The sequence below is a fragment of the Hakea prostrata genome, chromosome 1 (assembly GCF_041222555.1).
Source record: "Hakea prostrata isolate BN-2017 chromosome 1, UWA_Hpros_2, whole genome shotgun sequence".
Lineage (NCBI taxonomy): Eukaryota > Viridiplantae > Streptophyta > Magnoliopsida > Proteales > Proteaceae > Hakea > Hakea prostrata.
Genome location: NC_142600.1, coordinates 14,290,098 through 14,309,942, shown reverse-complemented (window position 1 = coordinate 14,309,942; position 19,845 = coordinate 14,290,098). Strand labels below are relative to the sequence as shown.

The 19,845-nt window shown below is 40.6% G+C and overlaps 1 protein-coding gene across 2 annotated transcripts in view; it reads right to left on the bottom strand.

Moving 5' to 3' along the window:
* LOC149027692 (RING-H2 finger protein ATL77-like) overlaps positions 1-17,884 on the bottom strand; it is a 31,230-nt gene extending 13,346 nt beyond the window's left edge. Inside the window, exons 1-2 of one of the 2 annotated variants that reach the window (XM_089165044.1) lie at positions 17,353-17,884; positions 16,320-16,417 (exon numbers count right to left, since the gene is read on the bottom strand). In XM_089165044.1, the coding sequence (XP_089021170.1) occupies positions 16,320-16,417; positions 17,353-17,400 (146 nt within the window). In that variant the 5' untranslated portion in view covers positions 17,401-17,884. Of the gene's footprint in view, positions 1-16,319; positions 16,418-17,241 lie in introns of both variants that reach the window. The other variant, XM_089165036.1, reaches the window with a different exon arrangement.
* Positions 17,885-19,845: the final 1,961 nt, after the last annotated feature.

The following is a 19,845-nucleotide window of genomic DNA, read 5'->3' as shown; positions in this document are numbered from 1 at the left end:
AGGGTCGGGATCACTAACCAAGTTGAGGGGGACGACTTTGCAATTCATGGTTATTCCATGGAATATGTTTCAATCCTTCAACTGTGGGGCTTCTCCCCGGGTAAGCTTTTGTTTCTATTGCCTTTACTTTGTATTCCCTTGTTCGACCTGATTATATTTCTTTGTCTAGCAATGGCCACCAATAACTCTGATGAGGATCTTTTGAACGCAACGCTCGGGGGAATGGAAGAGGCTCGGAAAAGGAAGCCTGTCACTAAGATGAAGGCTTCGGCTTCTGGAGTTGTCAAGACCAAGCTCCCTGCCCCGGGTACTGCCCCGGTCAAATCTTTTGTGGCCAAAGGCCAATCTTCTGCTGCGGCTGTCTTAGCCAAGACCGTAAAAAGTCCAAAGAGGAAAACGCCTCCTTCGGGAGCTGAAAAAAGAATGATGGAGGGGGTTCTTCGTCCTCTCCCAAAAAAGGTTCGCATTTACGAGCCCGATCACATTGTTGGGCCTTCTGCCACTCCTGGAGTCCCCGAGTTTAACTCGGTTTTCAGTGACTCGAGTTATGCTGAGCAGTGGGTTAAGGGCGCCACTGAAGACCCCGATCGGGAGCATTTGGAAAATCTCCCCAACAGAGAATTTTTTGCGGAAGGATATAGGTAATTATTACTCCCGTTTGATCTTCATCTTCTTCCTCTTTCTTCTTGTTACTATTTGTCTAATGCTTCTTCTTCAACTATGTGGCCGGGGCTGTTCATATCTTTGCCAAGTCTTTCAGTGGGGCTAGGGACCAATTTGAACAGTTGGCGCTTTCCGAGCAGCTTCACCAGCAAGCAACGTTTAGGCCGGTCAGGCGAAGAAGGATCTGGAGGAGGCTTGGGGAAAGTTGGCCAAGCTGAAGAAAGAGAGAGATGATCTTTCCAAAAGCAAAGGTAAATACAAAGGAAAGGTCAATGAGTTTGACAAGAAACTCGGGAAGGCTACCGAGGACTTGGCGAATTTCGAGACTCTCCTGGCCGAGGAGTTACAGGAGTTGAAGTCCTCAGGGCCACAAATTTTTAGGCGGGAGGTGCTGGAGGACTACTTTACCACCAAGAAGTTCAAAGATTTGTCTTTGGCCATATCTACTCCCGCCTTCAAAAGAGGGTTACGACAGGCCTTCAAGTTGACCCTTCAACAAACGCAGCTTCCTCATCCCGAGAGGTTGCAGAAGCTTCTAGACCTCAAGCTTCCTCAGCCAGAGAATCTTCCCGAACTTCCTGACTTCCCGTATCCTGACGTTGCTGATTACATCGATCCTCCTCCCCAGAAGCAACCCGAGGAAGAAGCTGAGGAGGAAGATGAAGAGGAAGCAGAGGATGAGGACGAGGTTGAGGGAGAGTCTGAAGAGAGGCTGAGGATGATGGCCGGGAGAAGTCTTTTAAAAAAGCAAAAAAAAACCGGAGGGTCCCCCGACCGACACCGTTGCAGGGCGGTTTTGAACCGCTAAATCGTGCCGCAACTAATGGGCATGTTTTGCTTCTTTTCCGCGTTTTTTTTTGCATTTTTTTTTTTTAATATTTTCCTCATGCCGTTTTTCTATGTGAGCCATTTTGGACTAATGTGTCTAATGAAGGTGGCGGCCTTTCTGTTCTGATATAGTACATTTCCCTTCTTTTTAGTTTTCCCTTTCCTTGATATAGTACATGCTACCTAATTATTGTTATGACAATTCTTGATGGTGCTATGTTTTTATTCTTTTTTGATAATTTTTCATAACTATGATTTTGAATTTTTTTATTTTTATTTTTATGAATGTGATTCTTGAATGTTTGTTTGTCTTTAGTTTATTTAAAATTTGTATTGTATTATATTATATTGACTAAACCGGGGGTTGTTTGGCGGCGCCGCGCCCCGCCACCCCCCCGCACCGCCCGGCCCCCGGGGGGCCCGGGCTGTTGGCCGTTTGGGTGAAAAAAGGGCGGCCCAAAAGGGTGTGTGGGGGGGGGGGGTGGCGGCGGCCGAAAGGAAGACCCCCCCCCCCCCCCCCGAAAAAGGCCCGAAGAACCGAGGGGGGAAACGGGGGAGGGAAAACAGGGGGGGGGGGGTCTTGGGATGGTTTATTTTTTCGAGCGGGCCATGAACCTTTTCTCGGTGGTTGGGGAGGGGTCGAAGATGCTTCAATATATCAATTATTATGAAGCATCTCTTTGCTGGAGTGATCTTTTAGTTTTTTGTGTCCCGAGTCCTGTATTTCTTTGTTCCTGGGTCATATAAGCAAAATGTCCAAGCTATCTCCGGGTCATGTAATTAACTAACATGTGATGCTCAGTACTTTGTGCCCGAGTCATGTAACTTCTTTATATCTTGAATGAAATTTGACTAAGTGTTTTTCAACTATTGTCTCCATAACTTGTTCGGGATAAAAAGAATGCTAGTCCTTTAAGAAAGGTGCAAAGATGACCAGGAAGGACCCGTATCAATTTGGTCTTTAGAAAAGCGCAAGTCCTTTAAGAAAGGTGCAAAGATGATCGGGAAGGACCCATATCAATTTAGTCTTAAAAAAGTGCAAGTCCTTAAAGAAGATGCAAAGATGATCGGAAAGGACCCGTATCAATTTAGTCTTAAAAAGTGCAAGTCCTTAAAGTAATGTGCAAAGATGATCGGGACGGACCCGTATCAATTTAGTCTTAAGAAAGTGCAAGTCCTTAAAGTAAGGTGCAAAGATGATCGGGAAGGACCCGTATCAATTTATTTGTTTTGAAAAAGATACAAAACTATTGATAGAACTTTCTCAGGTTAGTGGAGTTCCACGATCGATCGATCGGCTTTCCAGTTTCTGAGTCTTTAAGTCGATATGCTCCCGATTTTGTTTCTTTGTCAATGATATAAGGTCCCTCCCATGCTGGAGTTAACTTTCCTTAGTTCCTTGGGTCGGAAGCCCCAGTTCTTCTTAGCACTAGATCCCCTGATCTGTACCTTCGATTTTTAACCCGGGAGTTGTAGTGTTGAGCCATTCTTTTCTGGTACAACTGATTTTTTGTTGAGCTTTCTCTCGGATTTCTTGTAGGAAGCCCAAGTTTTCCCTTAAGCCATGGTCATTTTGTTTTTCGTCAAAGGTATTGTAACAAAATGACCCAGCCAGTACTTCCACGGGAGCCAGAGCTTCGGTACCATACGCAAGACAAAATGGTGTTTCCCTAGTCGGGGTTCGGGTTGTGGTTCTGTATGACCTTAGTACACTCGGGAGTTCCTCGACCAAGAGTGCCCAACTGTCTTCTAATCTCTTTTTGATCCCGTCCAATAGTGTCCTATTGGTGACTTCAACCTGTCCGTTGCTTTGGCGGTAAGCGACTGAGGCAAATCAATGTTCGATGTGGTATCTTTCACAGAAAGCTTTGAAACCTACTCCTTCAAACTATTTTCCATTATCTGTCACGAGGATTCGGGGTATCCCGAGCCTGTAGATAACTTTTTCTTCGAAAAACTTCTCCATCTGCTTCTCTTTAATGGAACCTAAAGGTTCAGCCTCGACCCATTTCGTTTTGAAGTAATCTATAGTGACCACAAGATACTCCCGATTTCTTGAAGCCTTTGGTAATTTCCCGATCAGGTCCATACCCCACATTGCAAAAGGAGTTGAGCTAAAGATGGGCATCATGGGCACTGCAGGTACTTTCGGAGCATTTGCATGCTTTTGACATTGTTCACATTTGCGAACATATTCAATAGCATCTTTTTGTACAGTTGGCCAGTATATACCTGAACGTAATACCTTTTGTGCCAAAGCCTTTCCACCCATGTGTGCACCGCAAATTCCTTCGTGGATTTTTGCTAGAGCATAGGTGGATCGGGAAGGCCCGACGCACCTTAAAAGAGGTTCGGTGAAGGATCTTCTATATAACTGTCCATCTATGATGGTGAATTGGGCAACTTGATTCTTAATTCTCTTTGCTTCCTTTGAATCAGTCGGGAGCCTGTTTTCCTTTAGGTAGGCTACTAAAGATGTGGTCCAGTCGGGATCACTAGTGATTTCAAAAGTTTCTGACTCTTGTGTGCTCGGGAAATTTAATTCTTCGATATAGATTGCCGAGTCCAGATTCTTGTAGTTGGCCAGAGATAGCCGAGACAGTTCATCAACACGTTTGTTCTCTTTTTTGGGTATTTGATGAAATGATACCCGGTCAAAGAGTGTTTGAAGTTGCTCTACCTTAGCCAAGTATTTGGCCATTCTCTCATCTTTCGCATTATACTCCCCTCTTATTTGATTCACAATGAAGTTGGGAGTCACTTCTCACTTCTAGCTCTCGTACCCTGAGCACTTGGGCAACTCTCAAGCCTGCTATAACAGCCTCATACTCAGCTTCGTTATTTGATGCCTGGAAGTTGAATCTTAATGCGCAGCTGACTGTGAAGTTCTCGAGACTTTTGAGTGTTAGCCCTGCTCCTGAGCCAGAAACGCTACTCGAGCCATCAACATGTAGAATCCACAAGTCTAATGTCTCGGTAGTTGCTCCTTGATTTTCATTTTGTGGTAAGTTGCTTTCCACAATAAAGTCAGCCAAAACTTAAGCTTTTATGGTTGTTCTTGGTTTGAACTCAATCTGGTACTCGCTCAGCTCCACTGCCCACCCGACCATTCTTCCAGTTACATCGGGACTTTGAAGAATTTTCTTTAGCGGAAAGTTGGTCGGGACAATTATTGGATGTGCCTGAAAATAAGGCCTTAGCTTCCGCGAAGCCACCAAAAGTGTTAGAGCTTGCTTATCAACGTCCGGGTACCTTATCTCGGCATCCATTAAGTACATGACTCACATAGTAGACCGGGTTCTGGATTGTCTCTCCCTTTACCAATACAGCACTTACTGCAGTTGGTGAAATGGCAAGATAAATAGTTAGAGGCTCCCCGGTTACTGGTCGGGCTAAGACGGGTGTTGTCCCGAGTGATACTTTTAGTTGCTCATATGCCTGTTGGCATTCTTCTGTTCATGTGATTTCTCCCAAGCTTGGTGTAGCCTTCAACGCTTTGAAAAAGGAGTTGCATTTTTCCCCCGCTCGTGATATGAACCGATTTAGCGCCACCACCCTTCCTGTCAAGCATTGGATTTCTTTTACAGTAATAGGCAGTTGCATTCCGATCAGTGCCTGGATCTTCTCGGGATTAGCCTCAATTCCTCTTTAAGAAACCATGAAACCGAGGAACTTCCCGGAGGAAACTCCAAAAGCACTTTTTTCGGATTTATACGCATTTGAGAAGTTCTCAAAACATCAAAAGTTTCTTTAAGGTCTGCAAGTGTTGGCCCTGAACAAGACTCTTTACAAGCATGTCATCAACATACACCTCCATGTTCCTCCCGATCTGGTGTTGGAAAATTTTGTTGACAGCCCTTTGATAAGTAGCCCCCGCGTTCTTCAACCCAAATGGCATTACTCAGTAGTAGTAACATTCCCGATCGGTCATGAAGGATGTATGTTTTTCATCTTCCCGACTCATCAGGATTTGGTTATACCCCGAGTAAGCATCCATAAAGCTAAGAACTTCATGTCCAGCGGTTGCGTCAATCAAAAGATCAATCCTTGGGAGAGGATAACAGTCCTTCGGGCAAGCTTTGTTCAGGTCCGTGTAATCAGTACACATTCTCCACTTTTTTCGCCTTTTTGACCATTACCACATTGGCCAACCAAGTCGAGCATTAGATTGGTTCAATGAAGCCTGATTTTTCAAGTTTTTCAACTTCTACACCGATTGCCTCATGTGTTTCAATTGCAAAATTTCTCCTCCTTTGAATGACCGGGGTAACATCTTTCTACATCCAGAGCTTATGTTCTACTACCTGCCTGTCTATCCCGGGCATGTCACTTGCGGACCACGCAAAGATATCAGCATTGTCACATAAGAAATTGGTGAGTTCTTTCTTGAATTCGTCAGGTTGTTCTAATCCAATGAATGTCCCACGATCGGGAAGAGACTAGTTGAGTTTAATTCTCTCCAGTTTCTCGACTGGTTCTGCTCTTTGCATGTTTTCTTCGTCTTGATCATCACAGACTTCAATGGTCAAGGCGCTTCCCGAACTCTCTGACCTCCGTTTTTCCTTTAAGTAATTCACATAGCATTGACGGGAGGTAGATTGATCAGAACTGCATTCCCCAACCCCTGCATCGGTCGGGAACTTAAGTTTCATGTGTCGGGGAGATACAACTGCCTCAAGTGCATTGAGCATTGGTCGTCCCAAGATCACATTGTATGCTGACAAGTCCTTTACGACCATGAAGTTGACCCGAACTAGTGTGTCTCGGGGTGACTTCCCGATCTTTAGATCCAGGTGGATTGTTCCTCCCGCTATCGCCGAAGATCCTGCAAAACCATAAAGAGGAGTTGATGAAGGGGTCAGTAGATCATCAGCTATTTTGAGTCTTTTGAAAGCCTCATAAGATATCAGATCAACTGATGATCCTGCATCAACCAAGACTCGGTGAACCTCCCGATTTGCAATTTTGACTTTGATGATGATTGCATCATCGTGTAGCGCTACGACTCCACTCAAGTCCTCATCTGTAAATATTATGGGCTCCTGGCACGCTGGATTTTGCCTCTTTTTTGGCAGATGTACAGCCCCTACGAACCGTGCTTTTAGCTTTTGCCTTTCTGATTGACTCTATAGTTGGGCCACCCATTATAACATAAACTGGTGACTCTTCCCCATCAACTTTCTCTTTTCCTTTGTCAACTTTTTTAGCGACTTCTTTCGGGCTGGACGATCGGGCTCTCTTCTTTGGTTTGGGTGAACTTTCACGCGGCTTTCCGGCTCTACGCACATACTGGCTAAGTTTGCCTTCTTGGATCAATTTCTCGATCTCTAACTTCAAGACTCGACAACCATCCGTGTGATGCCCATAATCCTTATGGAAGCGACAATATTTTGTCATGTCTCGATCCTCCGGAAGAGAGTGCAATTTTCCAGGCCACTTTAAAGATTTCTTGTCCCGAATGTTCATTAGGATCTCTGATGGCTTAGCATTAAGGGGAGTGTAGCTTTCCCGCCTTTGGTCGCGCTTCCACCTACTCTTTGATCCTTGATTTATGTCATTCGGGGAATTCTTCTCAGTGTCCCGATCTGATCTTCTATCTCGATCAGCCTTTACCCGGGCGTTTATCACTTCATAAACGCTTGCCTGCTTCTGGCACTTTTGCAACAACGTCCCATACATCTTGGATTTATCTATCAAGAGGACTTCCAAGAGTTTTTGGTGGGTAATGCCACTACAAAGGGCGCTGTAGGCGATTTGGTCGTCTAGATCCTCGATCTCGATGGCCACTTCATCGAAGCGCTTCAGGAAATCCCGAATGGATTCATTCCGTCCTTGCCTTATAGCAAATAAATTGTCAGATGTCTTCTTGCTCCCGATCGCGCTTCTGAATCGGGCTATAAACTTACGAGCAAGTTCTCTAAAATTGTTGATGTATCCCGGCTGCAAGCTGCTGAACCATTTAATGGCTGGTCCTTTGAGTGAAGCCAGGAATGTTTTACAAAGCAACTCGTCCTCCTACTCGAGGACGGTCATTACTGATTTGAAGTAGCTTATGTGCTCCTTCGGGTTGGTTTTTCCTTCAAAAGGTGTGAAAGTTGGCATGATGAAATTCTGAGGAAGTGGCATGTTCATGATTTCATCTGGGAATGGTTCCCAATCGACCACATCAAGATCCTCATCATGATCCCGATCTTCCAACTTGCGCTCGACCTCCGCCATCCTCTTACGAAGACGGTTTTGCCTTGCTCCATTTCCATCAGATTTAGCTGTATCCTCCTTTCGGGAATGCGTTTATGCAACTGACATTCTCGATTGGGTTGGTTAGCGGATGACTCTCTCCCTGATGCTCGTAATCTTCCCGATGGCTCCTTTGAGGCAAGGATCGGGTTTTAGAAGGTACCGAAATACGATCCAAGACACTGATCCTGGTCCCGTTTGGGGTTTTCTAACGATGGTCAGGACCACTATGAATTGATCTCTGACCCTCAACCTGTCTCTCTCTCGGGACGCCCCTTTTAGGTCGGGACCCTCTGGTTGTCTGGAAAGCTCTTAGTAACCTTCCCGCCTGAGTGTTTCGTCTTTGGCCCTGTTCAACTCCAATTTGATGAACCAAGTCTCTCAACACTCCTTGCATTTCGAGCATTCCCTTCCGAAACTCATCTACATCCGCTGTAGTAGCATGCCCCTGGGGGCATTTAGACATACCTTCCCCGTGTGGGATTTTTGGAATCAGGTTGTCCTCGGGAGGATCCTGTTCCACTCGGGTCGAGCGTTCGACCCCTACTTGATGTGTTTGATTGTCCTGGTGGGGGTCATCCCCGGCAGTTTCCTACCGAGTATGCCCATTGTTTGCTCGTCTCACCATGACTTGGACACTGTTGTTCCCACATTCGGCGCCAAATTGATGCGTAACAGTTATACTGATGTTTCTCCCAACTAAGCCTCCCTTCGGGCCGATAATGATGAGTCCTGCAAAAAGGGTTAAGACGCGAGCCAGCTAGAATACCGGGCAACCGCCTCCGATGGCTAAGTCAGACAGTTAACAGATTAAGGTCCCGTGCAAGGATTACACAAGACTATGCTCATAATGTATTGGATGCTTACCGGAGGGGTATGTCCCTCTTCTTATACTGCAAGTATTACCTTTTATGTATTTGGTAAGTTTACCCGGCGGAGGCTGCTGTTTCTCCTGGGATTATGCCTCCATGTCACTGGTCCCGCTTGATCAGTGACTGAGTTGACCTTCTCAATCGAGCACGGTTGCCTTATTGGTCCAGCGTACGTTACGCCTTGATCATATTGGTCGGTTCTTATCCCGACTTAAAGTATGCGGAGCCCCGGCCGGGTCTGCCCCAATCGGGTAGGAAACTTTCATATCACTTACAAAATATGAATAAATTATATGACTTCTAGCATGATATATGGACCAAATATTATAGTTATCTTCAATAATTAACACCAGAACACTTCAACTGCCTCGGCAATGCCTTGTGGCTGCCTAATAGCCTAAGCACTTTGGAAGGCTGAGCCCTCAGCATTCCAGATTTGATTATCTGCAATTCTGGTTGGTTAAAGGGTTTCTGAAACCTAACTCTTAGGTTGCTTTAACCCCATCGGTGGACAACCTCAGAGACCGAAAAGGAAAAATAAATACCAATTAGGGCCTCATTTTTTTTTGGAACAGATGATCAAAAGCAAATCTGTAATTTTGGGCTGATCCAAGTTTCCAAATAGGTTTTTCATGAAAATCTTCTAAGGGAATTATTTCCCAACTTCTCCAATTAGCAACTTTTTGTTGCATCTAGGATGACTTCTGGGACCATGTTTCTGTTTATGATATCTGACTACCCTAATATTAATTGATTGATATTCAGCCAAAAGAAATCATATATTAATGGATTAACTGCTGCCAATCAATGCAATGCTACTTCTATAAATCAAGAATCAAAATACACCAATTGCCTATCCACCAATTTTGACAATGTTTCATTTTCTGTAACAATTAGACTTTGATGTGTCACATGCATAATTTACAAATGCAAGTCAAAACACCACCAGCAGATAGATGCATGAATTTAATTTCTACCCAATGACATGTAATCCCTTAAAGAGCCCCTCCAAGAACCAACTGCAGATGATGTTTTCCCCCTTTTTTTAACTAAACCAAAGAAAATTTACCGAAAACAGAGGATCTATGTTATGCTAAAACAGAACCATGCATCATGCAGCTGAAATTTAGGCAATATTGTAAAATTATAGACACGCAGCAAAAGAAGGCTTCACAGCTCAAAGGATGCCATTTTGTTCAATGTTAATAACCTTATCAGTAAGTAGAATTATCAAGGAACTCCAACTCAAAAATCAGAAGGTGAAAGCAAGGACCAATCAGCCCTTCAAAGTTCCCTGCTTGGAATATTTGTACATATTGAAGACCATCAAGAAACTCCGCCAGTGTTTTGCTGCCGGTCCCAAGCCCGGGTAAAGGAGGAGGGTTGGTGTGTCAGTTGGCAGCTGGCACCGGAAAAAATCTAGCCAAACCTTTTTTCATGGATTCGACCTTATATGATAAAAGCTATGCTAGGGCGTTCCCCAACAAAAGTAGCGACGCACTACACTATGGCCCGGGTGTAGTGATAAGCAGGCAAGGGTTAAGCTAAGGCGTCCCCTGCAAGCGACGTGTCACATCGGCGCCCTAATGCGGTGATAAGTAGGCAAGGGTTCCCGCGCCATGGACGAGTGCGGGTAAAGAAGCTAGTCCATGAACATAGGATTATATTGGCATCTTGGAACATAGGATCTTTAACTGGTAAGAGCTTAGAATTGATAGATGTTATGAGAAGAAGAAGGATTAATGTAGCTTGCATTCAAGAGACTAGATGGAAGGGTAAAAAAGCCAAAGAGTTGGATGACTTTAAACTTTGGTAAACTGGGGATAAAACAAATAAAAATGGAGTGGGTATAATAGTGGATAACGATTTAAAAAATGATGTGGTGGATATTAAAAGAGTGGGTGATAGGATTATTGCTATCAAACTTGTAATAGAGAAAGAGTTCGTAAATATAATTTGTGCATATGCACCTCAAGTATGATTAGATGAAAGTCTAAACCTATAATTTTGGGAAAATATGGATGGATTAATGCAAGGAATTCGTCAAGGAGAAAAGATTATCATAGGAGATGATTTAAATGGACATATTGGAAAAGATCAAAGAGGATATAAGAGTGTATATGGAGGATATGGTTTTGGAGAAAGGAATGAGGAGGGGATTTCAATTTTAGATTTTGCTACTGCTTTTGATCTATCTATTATAAATACTTACTTCAAAAAGAGATATGAACATTTAATTACCTTCAAAAGTGGACAGCATAGAAGCCAAATAGATTTCTTCCTAACTAAAAGGACTGATAGATTGTTGTGCAAGGATTGCAAGGTGATACCGGGGGAAAGCTTAACTGCACAACATAGATGGTCTTGGATATGTGTTTAGTCCTAAGAACATATAAAAAGTCCAAGGTAAGCTATCCCAGTATAAGATGGTGGAATTTGAAAGGAGAGTGCTCGAAATCCTTCGTTAATGAAGTAGTCAAACAAGGAAAATGGGATTTTAAAGGGGATACCAATGCAATGTGGAATGAGATGGCTATGTGTATTAAGAAAGTGGCTAAAGATGTCCTAGGTGAATCAAAAGGAAAGCTCCATTCTTATAAAGAGACGTGGTGGTGGGATAGTGAGGTTCAAGCTACCATTAGGAATAAAAAAGATAGTTTTAAGACATGGCAAAGAACTAAGGATGTTGAGGATCTTCAAAGGTATAGGTTGGATAGAAATGAAGCTAAGAAAATTGCGGGCAAAGCAAGGGAAAAGAAGTATGATGAGTTATATATTAAGTTGGGCATGAAGGAAGGGGGAAAATCTATTTATAAGATAGGTAAGATGAGGGATAGGAAGAATAGAGACCTTGACCATGTTAGATGTATAAAAAATGGAGATGGTAAAGTATTAGTTTGCGAAGAGGACATTAAGAAAAGACGGGAAACCTATTTTTCTAGTTTACTAAATGAGCATTCTTCAAGCACTTATGTTTCAGACGATTACACCCTTCACCAAGGCACCAATGTCCGAACTTATATACGTAGAATTTCGATGTCCGAAATAAAAGAAGCTTTTAGGAGGATGAAACTCAGCAAGACACAAGGTCCTAATGAAATCCCAATTGAAGTTTGGAAGAGCTTAGGATCCCATAGACTAGTTTGGTTGACTAAGTTGTTTAATAAGATTATGAGCACAGGGAAAATGCCAGATGAATGGAGGAGAAGCATCATGGTTCCAATTTATAAAAATAAAGGAGATATTCAAAGTTGTAATAACTATAGGGGCATTAAATTGATGAGCCATACAATGAAATTATGGGAGAGAACAATTGAAACCCGTTTGAGACACTTAACTATAGTTATGGAGAACCAATTTGGGTTTATGCCGGGAAGATCTACAACGGAGGCTATTTACCTAATTAGGAGATTTATGGAAATGTATAGAGAATGTAGGAAAGACCTTCATATGGTATTTATTGACCTAGAAAAAGCTTATGATAAGAGTCCCTAGAGCATTAATTTGGCAAGTATTAGAGAAAAGAATTGTTGCAAGTAAATTTGTAGATATAGTTAAGGATATGTATGATGGTTCGATGACTAGTGTTAGAATAGTGGGGGACAAAGTAATGAATTCTCGATAACAGTTGGGCTACATCAAGGGTCAACTTTAAGCCCATATCTATTTGCACTGGTAATGGATGAATTAACCAAAAACATTCAAGATGAGGTCCCCTGGTGTATGCTTTTTGCGGATGATATTGTGTTGATTGATGAGACCCAAGTGGGGATTAATACCAAATTAGAATCATGGAGAGTAGCTTTGGAATCAAAAGGCTTTAAACTTAGTAGATCGAAGACAGAATATCTAGTTTGCGACTTTAGTCATGATCGGGCAGATGATGAGGTGGTGATACTTGACGATAAAAAGATTCCTTAGAGTGGTTGTTTTAGGTACCTAGGTTCAATCATAAGTAAAAGGTGTGATTTAGAGGATGAGGTTTCCCAAAGAATTAAAATAGGGTGGATGAAGTGGAGAGGTGTGTCCGGGGTCTTATATGATTGGCGTATTCCATTAAAGCTTAAAGGAAAATTTTATAGGACCGTTGTTCGACCAGCTACGATGTACGGTGCAGAGTGTTGAGCTGTTAAAAAGAATCATATAAATAAACTCAGTGTAGCATAAATGAGGATGCTAAGATGGATGAGTGGCAAAACTATGATGGATAAGATAAGAAGTGATCATATTAGAGTTGGTTTGGGAGTTGCTCCCATAAGTGATAAGCTTCGAGAAAGTCGTTTGAGGTGGCACGACCACATTCAACGGAGACCTATAAATGTCCCTGTACGGAGAAGTGATATAATCCATATTGAAGGAACTAGAAGAGTTAGGGGTAGACCTAAGATAACCTTAGGAGAAGTGGTGAAAAATGATATGTATAGCTTAGGCTTTGTATCTAGCATGGCCTCGAACAGAACTGATTGGAGGGCAAGAATCCATGTAGGCGACCCCATTTAGTTGGAACAATGATTATTGTTGTTGTTGTTGTATTGAAGACCATCTAACAGATGAATAAGCAAAAGAAATCGCTCTACCCTCAAAAAAGATGAATTACTTGATGAAAAGGATGTAATTGGCGCCTTTTTAGTAATGGATATTCCAGATGTTCTTTAGGGATATAATTCCACTCATCATAATTTGTTTTTGCACAGGTCCTCTGCTACTGCTGAAAAACACAATTTTACAGAGTTACCAGATTCCGCCCCCCCCCCCCAAAAAAAAAAAAAAAGAAAAAAAAAGAAAACACTTACAAAGAGAATTAAAAAGTGTTATGCTATTCTGAATCATAATATGGAAAAGGAGTGTGCTAAAGCAACTTTGTAGAATGTGCACCAGACACCATCAATGTTGTCCAAATACTATAATACAATGTGTTTATTTCACAGGGTAGGCTGCTATAACAATATTCCTATAAATCCTTATTTTCTACACTGGAAAATGAGTAGGCGAGAAATTGCAAGAACTTTATTATTGGCAATGGTAGTTCTATGGAGCTTCTTTCCCCAAGATCACCAAAATCTTGTGCAAGATCAATCTTCCAATCAATTTCGAAAGCGCATCCCCTGTCTGTCAGAAGCAGCAAGCATATAGCTCCATAAAACCTCCAAAATAGACCACTTGAGAGTGATAAAACAGCAGCTCAGAAGATGGCTTTGGCACTCCATGCCCATTTTTTTGTTGTTCTCAGATAGAATCTCAATGAGAAAGGCAGAGCATAAATGATTGTTTGATCTCACAGGAGTAACTATAGTTCCGAATCACAGATTATGGCTTTATTTTAAGTGAATCCCAGTCAAGAGGATAGAAGAGCGGAGAAATATGATCTGGAAAGGGTTGTGGTGGTGAAGTACTTTTTGCTTATTCAAGATGAAATGTTCAAAATAGACAACTGTCGGTCAAGAGGGCACCAAATTCCCAGTATGCACTTTCTGCACAAGAAGAGCAAGGAAGAATACTCAAGGACCTGATTAAGTTCTACTAATCAATTGGGAATTCGTTGGCAATCTTTTGCTATTTTAACCTCAGAATTTTAACTCTGTTATCCTTCTGTCAACAAAAGAGAATATCTTTCTCCAGTTCCATATTAAAATCAATAGGGGAACAAAACCATAGCATATGTTAGAAGAAGGATGTCAACCATTTGGAATTGCAATAACGATTTTGCCAAGCCACTTCAGAATTCCTCAGTAATCATTCACACATATAATCACTCAGGAGATACAGTTTAAGAGATGTAAACACTTGTGCAACCTACGGCAAAAGAATCCTCCACTTCTGCCTGTATACTTAAACCTTTTGGTTGAATTCAAAGACTTTAGCTATGCTAGCTGCTCCACAAAGATGATTATCACCAATTACTTTGCAATATTAAAATGTTCATGCATTATCCAGAACTTATGGAACTCTATATTAGTTCCACTCCTCTTGTCCAGTGAATGAAATCTCCCATGACTAAAAGTGCATCCCATGTTTATTAGTTCCACTCCTCTTGTCCAATGAATGAAATCTCCCACAATTAAAAGTGCATCCCAGCACACAAGGCTTCAGGTACTACAAGGTCTAGGGAGGGTCAGATGTGCGCATCCTAAGCCTTGCAGAGAGACATTGTTTCCTCTAATTGATTCTCTCTCCATAATCCCAATAGTTAATTTCTTACTAAATACATTGAAATTAATTCAGGTAGAATTAAAGATTTTGCAAATTCCATTCAATCAAGCACATTAATGAGGAGAGCAAGATAATAGCTAGAAACTTTCTGCAGTTAATATACTACAATCCGTTTGTGCTCTGCATTTTATTGTCGGCAGAGCTACAACAAACACACAAATTTGCAGCAGATTCCACAAACCAAAATCACTGGCTAAGTAACTATATGGCCTGATGGGCAACCACAACTGTAAGGAAGGGAAGCTTCTACAGCACAACCGTAAGGAAGCTAAGCTTCTACTGCTAATTTTGTTTTAAGCAGCAGAAGGCACACAGGGAAATCCCTTAACGGGGCTATAATTGGTCCAAGAAACCCAGTGGTTGATACACCACCAAGTGAGTTCAGGTTAAAAATATTCCAACCCATGGTGCCCACCACAGCTAAATCATGAGCCAACTCACTGAGGGCTTCACAGTCTTACTTTCATTAGTTCATGGGCAAAGTCGCAAACCCTACAACCCTATCCTTACTAAGAATAATATTAATAAAAAGCCAAGAAGATAAGAGGAACATCTAATACAAGCATTTCTGTGACTTTGCATTTAACCTACCTACATACTTCAAATGTATATCCATATTACGAGGAAGTAACGGGGCCAAATGTCTAACATTTAGCCCCACATGCTAATAATATACCTAACAGATTGAGTAAGTATAGATTGAAGAAGTATTTTGTAAGAAATCCCAATAATTTCCAACGGTTGTTCTAATAAATGATTGGACACTCACAACAGATGCAGTCATTCATAGATTGAAATGAGCAACAGATGTCTAGCTAAGCAGAAATGTGTAATAATATGAAAAACGAGGCCCTTTTTGCAAAGATAGGGTTTAGGGTTTCATCAGAGATAAAGAAATAATGAGGAACTTTGGTCATTGGAGATAGAGAATATTGAAGAACCAAATGATCCCCATCATTAGGGTTGAAGAAACAACAAATGAATGAGTTCTATCGAATTATGAGAGGGTTTTAGTGGGGATCTTATGTTTAGGATGCCAAATTCCTTGAATACCCCTCTCTAACACTGTTTCATTTAAACCAACTTTTGCTTTGAGAAACACACGCTTTCTTGTTGAATCAAAAGTGTTTATTGAAACAGGAATTTTTATAAATTTTAATTTATATTGCAAAATTTATCAAACGTTTTCAACCAATTTTTTTGTTTCTCTAAGCAAGAAGCATCAGTAACTGTTTTTCCAAGGATTATCAAATGGGGTCCTCTGTTTTCAACACAGCATAGGCTTGAGGTTGAAATAGTACAGGCAAGGGGGGATATGAACAGGTGGTTCAGTCTGGGCATCCAAAGGTGTCATTTGAAAGATTCCAAGCACACTAGGATTCTTTGTTTAAGGTTTTGAATGTGAAACCCTGACACCCAACAGATTAATTCAGTCCACCAGAAGATGAGTAGAAGATACAGAGAGCAAATGCAAAGAAAAATATAAGCACAAGGACAGCGTTAACTTACTGTGAATCCTCTCCAGAAGCCCAAAAATCATCATTGAACTTCTTGATAGGGAAAGTGTCTACAACAACAGGCTCCAGACCGTGAATCCCACGTTCCACCTGTTTGATTGGGAAGGGCAGAGAAACAAAGACCGAATTATACTTTACACTCATGGTTCTCCCATTGTAAAAACCCATTAGTGTACATGGTTCAACGTGAACTAATATCTAAGGTAAACGGATCCAGCACAAAAATTACAGGAGATCTTCAATTTTCAAAAGCTGTGGCATATACTTCTGAAAGAGGCTTCCAATCGGAGGCCACGGAGAGAAACAAAACAGAGGCTGAGATCGAGATATCAAAGGCAAATCACAGTACATTCATTTGTTCTCTTTTTCGGCAGCTCTTTTTTTTTTTCTTTTTCCCCCTTCCCGAAGTGATGGGAGAGGAGGGGATGTGTATTAGTAACGGTATTACAGTATCAGCAGCTAAAATAAGAAGCAAGGGAGCATAATGTATATAGGGTTTAGGATTTCACTGAATGAGCAGAACCTAGTTGATAATCTTTACGATGCCATAACTCAGGATAGAAATGTTTGGCGTAGCGGAATAAAGAACAATTACATAAGGTGTTACTGTAAATAGAAACAGCAGAGCAACATGATTCAAAACATCAAAACAAGAAAAAAGGAACATCCGATCATGTACCAACGGGTAAAGCGTGAAAACCAACAATAAAGTGATCGTTAATTTTCCATACCAATCCACAGACACCCATAACAAGGTTGAGGAAGAGAATTTGGGAAGCAAAATACGTCGCGATTGCTTTCTTTTTTGGTTTGGGAGGGGAGGAGGGGAATATTTTGACACAATGGGAGTTGAATCACTGATTCACCATAGCTAAAAGAACAAGGAACGAGAAGTGATTACAGAGAGGGCTTACTCGGCTAAGATCAGATCTGGAAGCCGTCGTGAAGGATCGCCTGGAAGCTCTCAAGTGGATCCTTGCACAGATAAGCCTAGTGCAAACAAAAACTATAAACATCGTACTGACCGTAAAACCAATGACGGTCATCACCAGGTTGATGCTGGAAGTAATCATGGTTCTTCCAGAGTTTCGGTCGGTACTCTTTCTCCTATAATCTCCTCAAAATCCTAAGTAGAAAACCGTCTTCATCTCATCTTTGCTCTCTGTCACTCAAACACAGTCTTCAATAGCGCAAACCTTAAAGCCTCACATCTACAGCATAACTTGTTAGCTTTGTTTGAAGGAATCATTGGGGAGACAAAGAACGGAAGAAGGAATCCAGCGTAAGCAGAGCAGCCCTAACACACCAGGACTTTGTTGTTACCGTAATTCGTGCGACGGAGGATAGCTGAGAAGAGATGGAAGGAATGGTTTTATTGGGAAATTGACTTGAACATTCCAAAATTTGTGCGTAGATTCGAATAATCCAAGTTATCGCCGGACAGACAAGGAGAGACCGAGAGAGAGCATTTGAGCATAGCCTAGCACATCTCATGCAGTGGCTACCGAGAATGGCGAAGGCTGTCAGAGCAGCCAAACCGTCAGAACGGTTCGGTTTTCGTTGGTTTTATCCGATATATGAATTTGGTCCAAATGTTCTGCTTCGGATGGACAAAATTCTAGAGCAAAGGACTGAGAATATTTTATTATATTTTAACGTGTGGAGTTTACATTTAAAAAATTAGGTAAATTAATAAGAAGACTAAAATATAGATACTACAATTGAAAATAAATTAAAAAATATATAATAAAATAAAGTAGGGACTAAAATTATGGGAGAAATTATAGGAAAAAAGATAGATTCAAATTCTTATTAACTTAATATGGGATAAACACTCAATTTTATCATAAATTAATTAAAAAAATAATTATTATAATTAGATATAATAAGACTAAAATATAGATAACACAATTGAAAGTAAATTATAAAAAAATATATATTAAAATAAAGTAAGAACTAAAATTGTGGGAGAAATTATAGAAAAAAAGATAGATTCAAAGTCTTATTAACTAAGTATAGAATAAACACTCAATTTATCATAAATTAATTAAAAAATAATGATTATAATTAGATATAATAATTTTAATGGTAAAAATTTAAACATCCAACTAATAAAACTTAAAATTTAAATTTCTATTAGTAGGAATCGAAACTTTATGAGAAAATTTAGGGATTCAAAAATAAAATTAAATGATTACGATTAGATATGAAAAAAATTAAATGATTACAGATCCTAATGTCTGTTAACTACTCCAATATTTTATGAGACGTGTGAAAAAAAAAAAAGAATAAAAGAGGAAATTCGTAAGAGAATTAATAAGAATTAAAATATGAGAAAGAATATAGAAAGAAATTTATGGATCGTGAGTTAGATTTTAATTATAATTTAACATTTTATTCCTTAAAGGGTTTAATGATAACCATTGATAATGATTAAGAATGACATTCATACCCATCATCTTTATCTTAATATTTTATTTTTAATTTTTGAAAAAATTACCAAATAATATATTTAACATGTAAAGTGAGAGAAATAAGGAATAATAATTAGACAAATAGGGCCTGGGCCCATAAATATAGCATGCAGTCAATCCTTCATACCACCACAGCTTGAGCACCTTGTTTTCTTGCACAGGGTAAGGCCAACCTAAACTGCCATGGCTTCCCCAGAAATTGCACAAGGAATGTACACTAACTTTAAGACTGCTGCTAACATGGTCTCCTCTCTAAAGGCCACAAAACCAACTCCCCAAATTTGATTTCGCATTTACTTCCAGAATTCTGAAAAATGCCCTATTTGCTTGGTGAGCCAACTCTCTCGGAGATGCCAACACAAAAACAAAACTTGACAAAAAAATCTTGAGGCTCTGCTCCTTGGAGTCAAAATGAATTTTGTCTCAATTCCTGAGAATTCCATGCAAAGAAGGTTCATTGCATGAGTTTAGTATAGCTTCTAACACTGTGACAAACCAGGCAGCAGCAAAGGAACTACTGTTAAACAAAATATGGTTGCTCGAGTCAGTCCCTTCACTCACTACACCATCTACATCCCAATTCCACTGGTACCGGTCTTTTAGATTTTCAACCATAGCAAGACCTTCGATGCTAGTTCTTCATTGGAAATTCTTGATTTTAGGGAGAGTCCTACATTTTCAGATCTTCTTCCATTCCTTACTCCTTAATTTGTAATTGTAAGATCGTTAAAGAGGGATGATCCACACTCATGGTGTAACACTCTTCAAAAGGTAAATCCAAATGATTTGAGGGGAAAAAAATAAAAATATAAGTACACGTCATTAACATAGCAATCGATATGGCTTCAATGCAAGACAATCTGTACATTACAATATAGTCATGTACACAATTAAAACCATCCCAAAAATATATTCAAAATTCAAATATGAGTTAGGTAAGTGAAAAAGTTACCAACTTAAAGACCACATTCCTTACTTTTAAAATCTTTTTATTCAATTTGTTGGCTTAAGATTTACACTTAAATCATCAAATGTGAATATGTG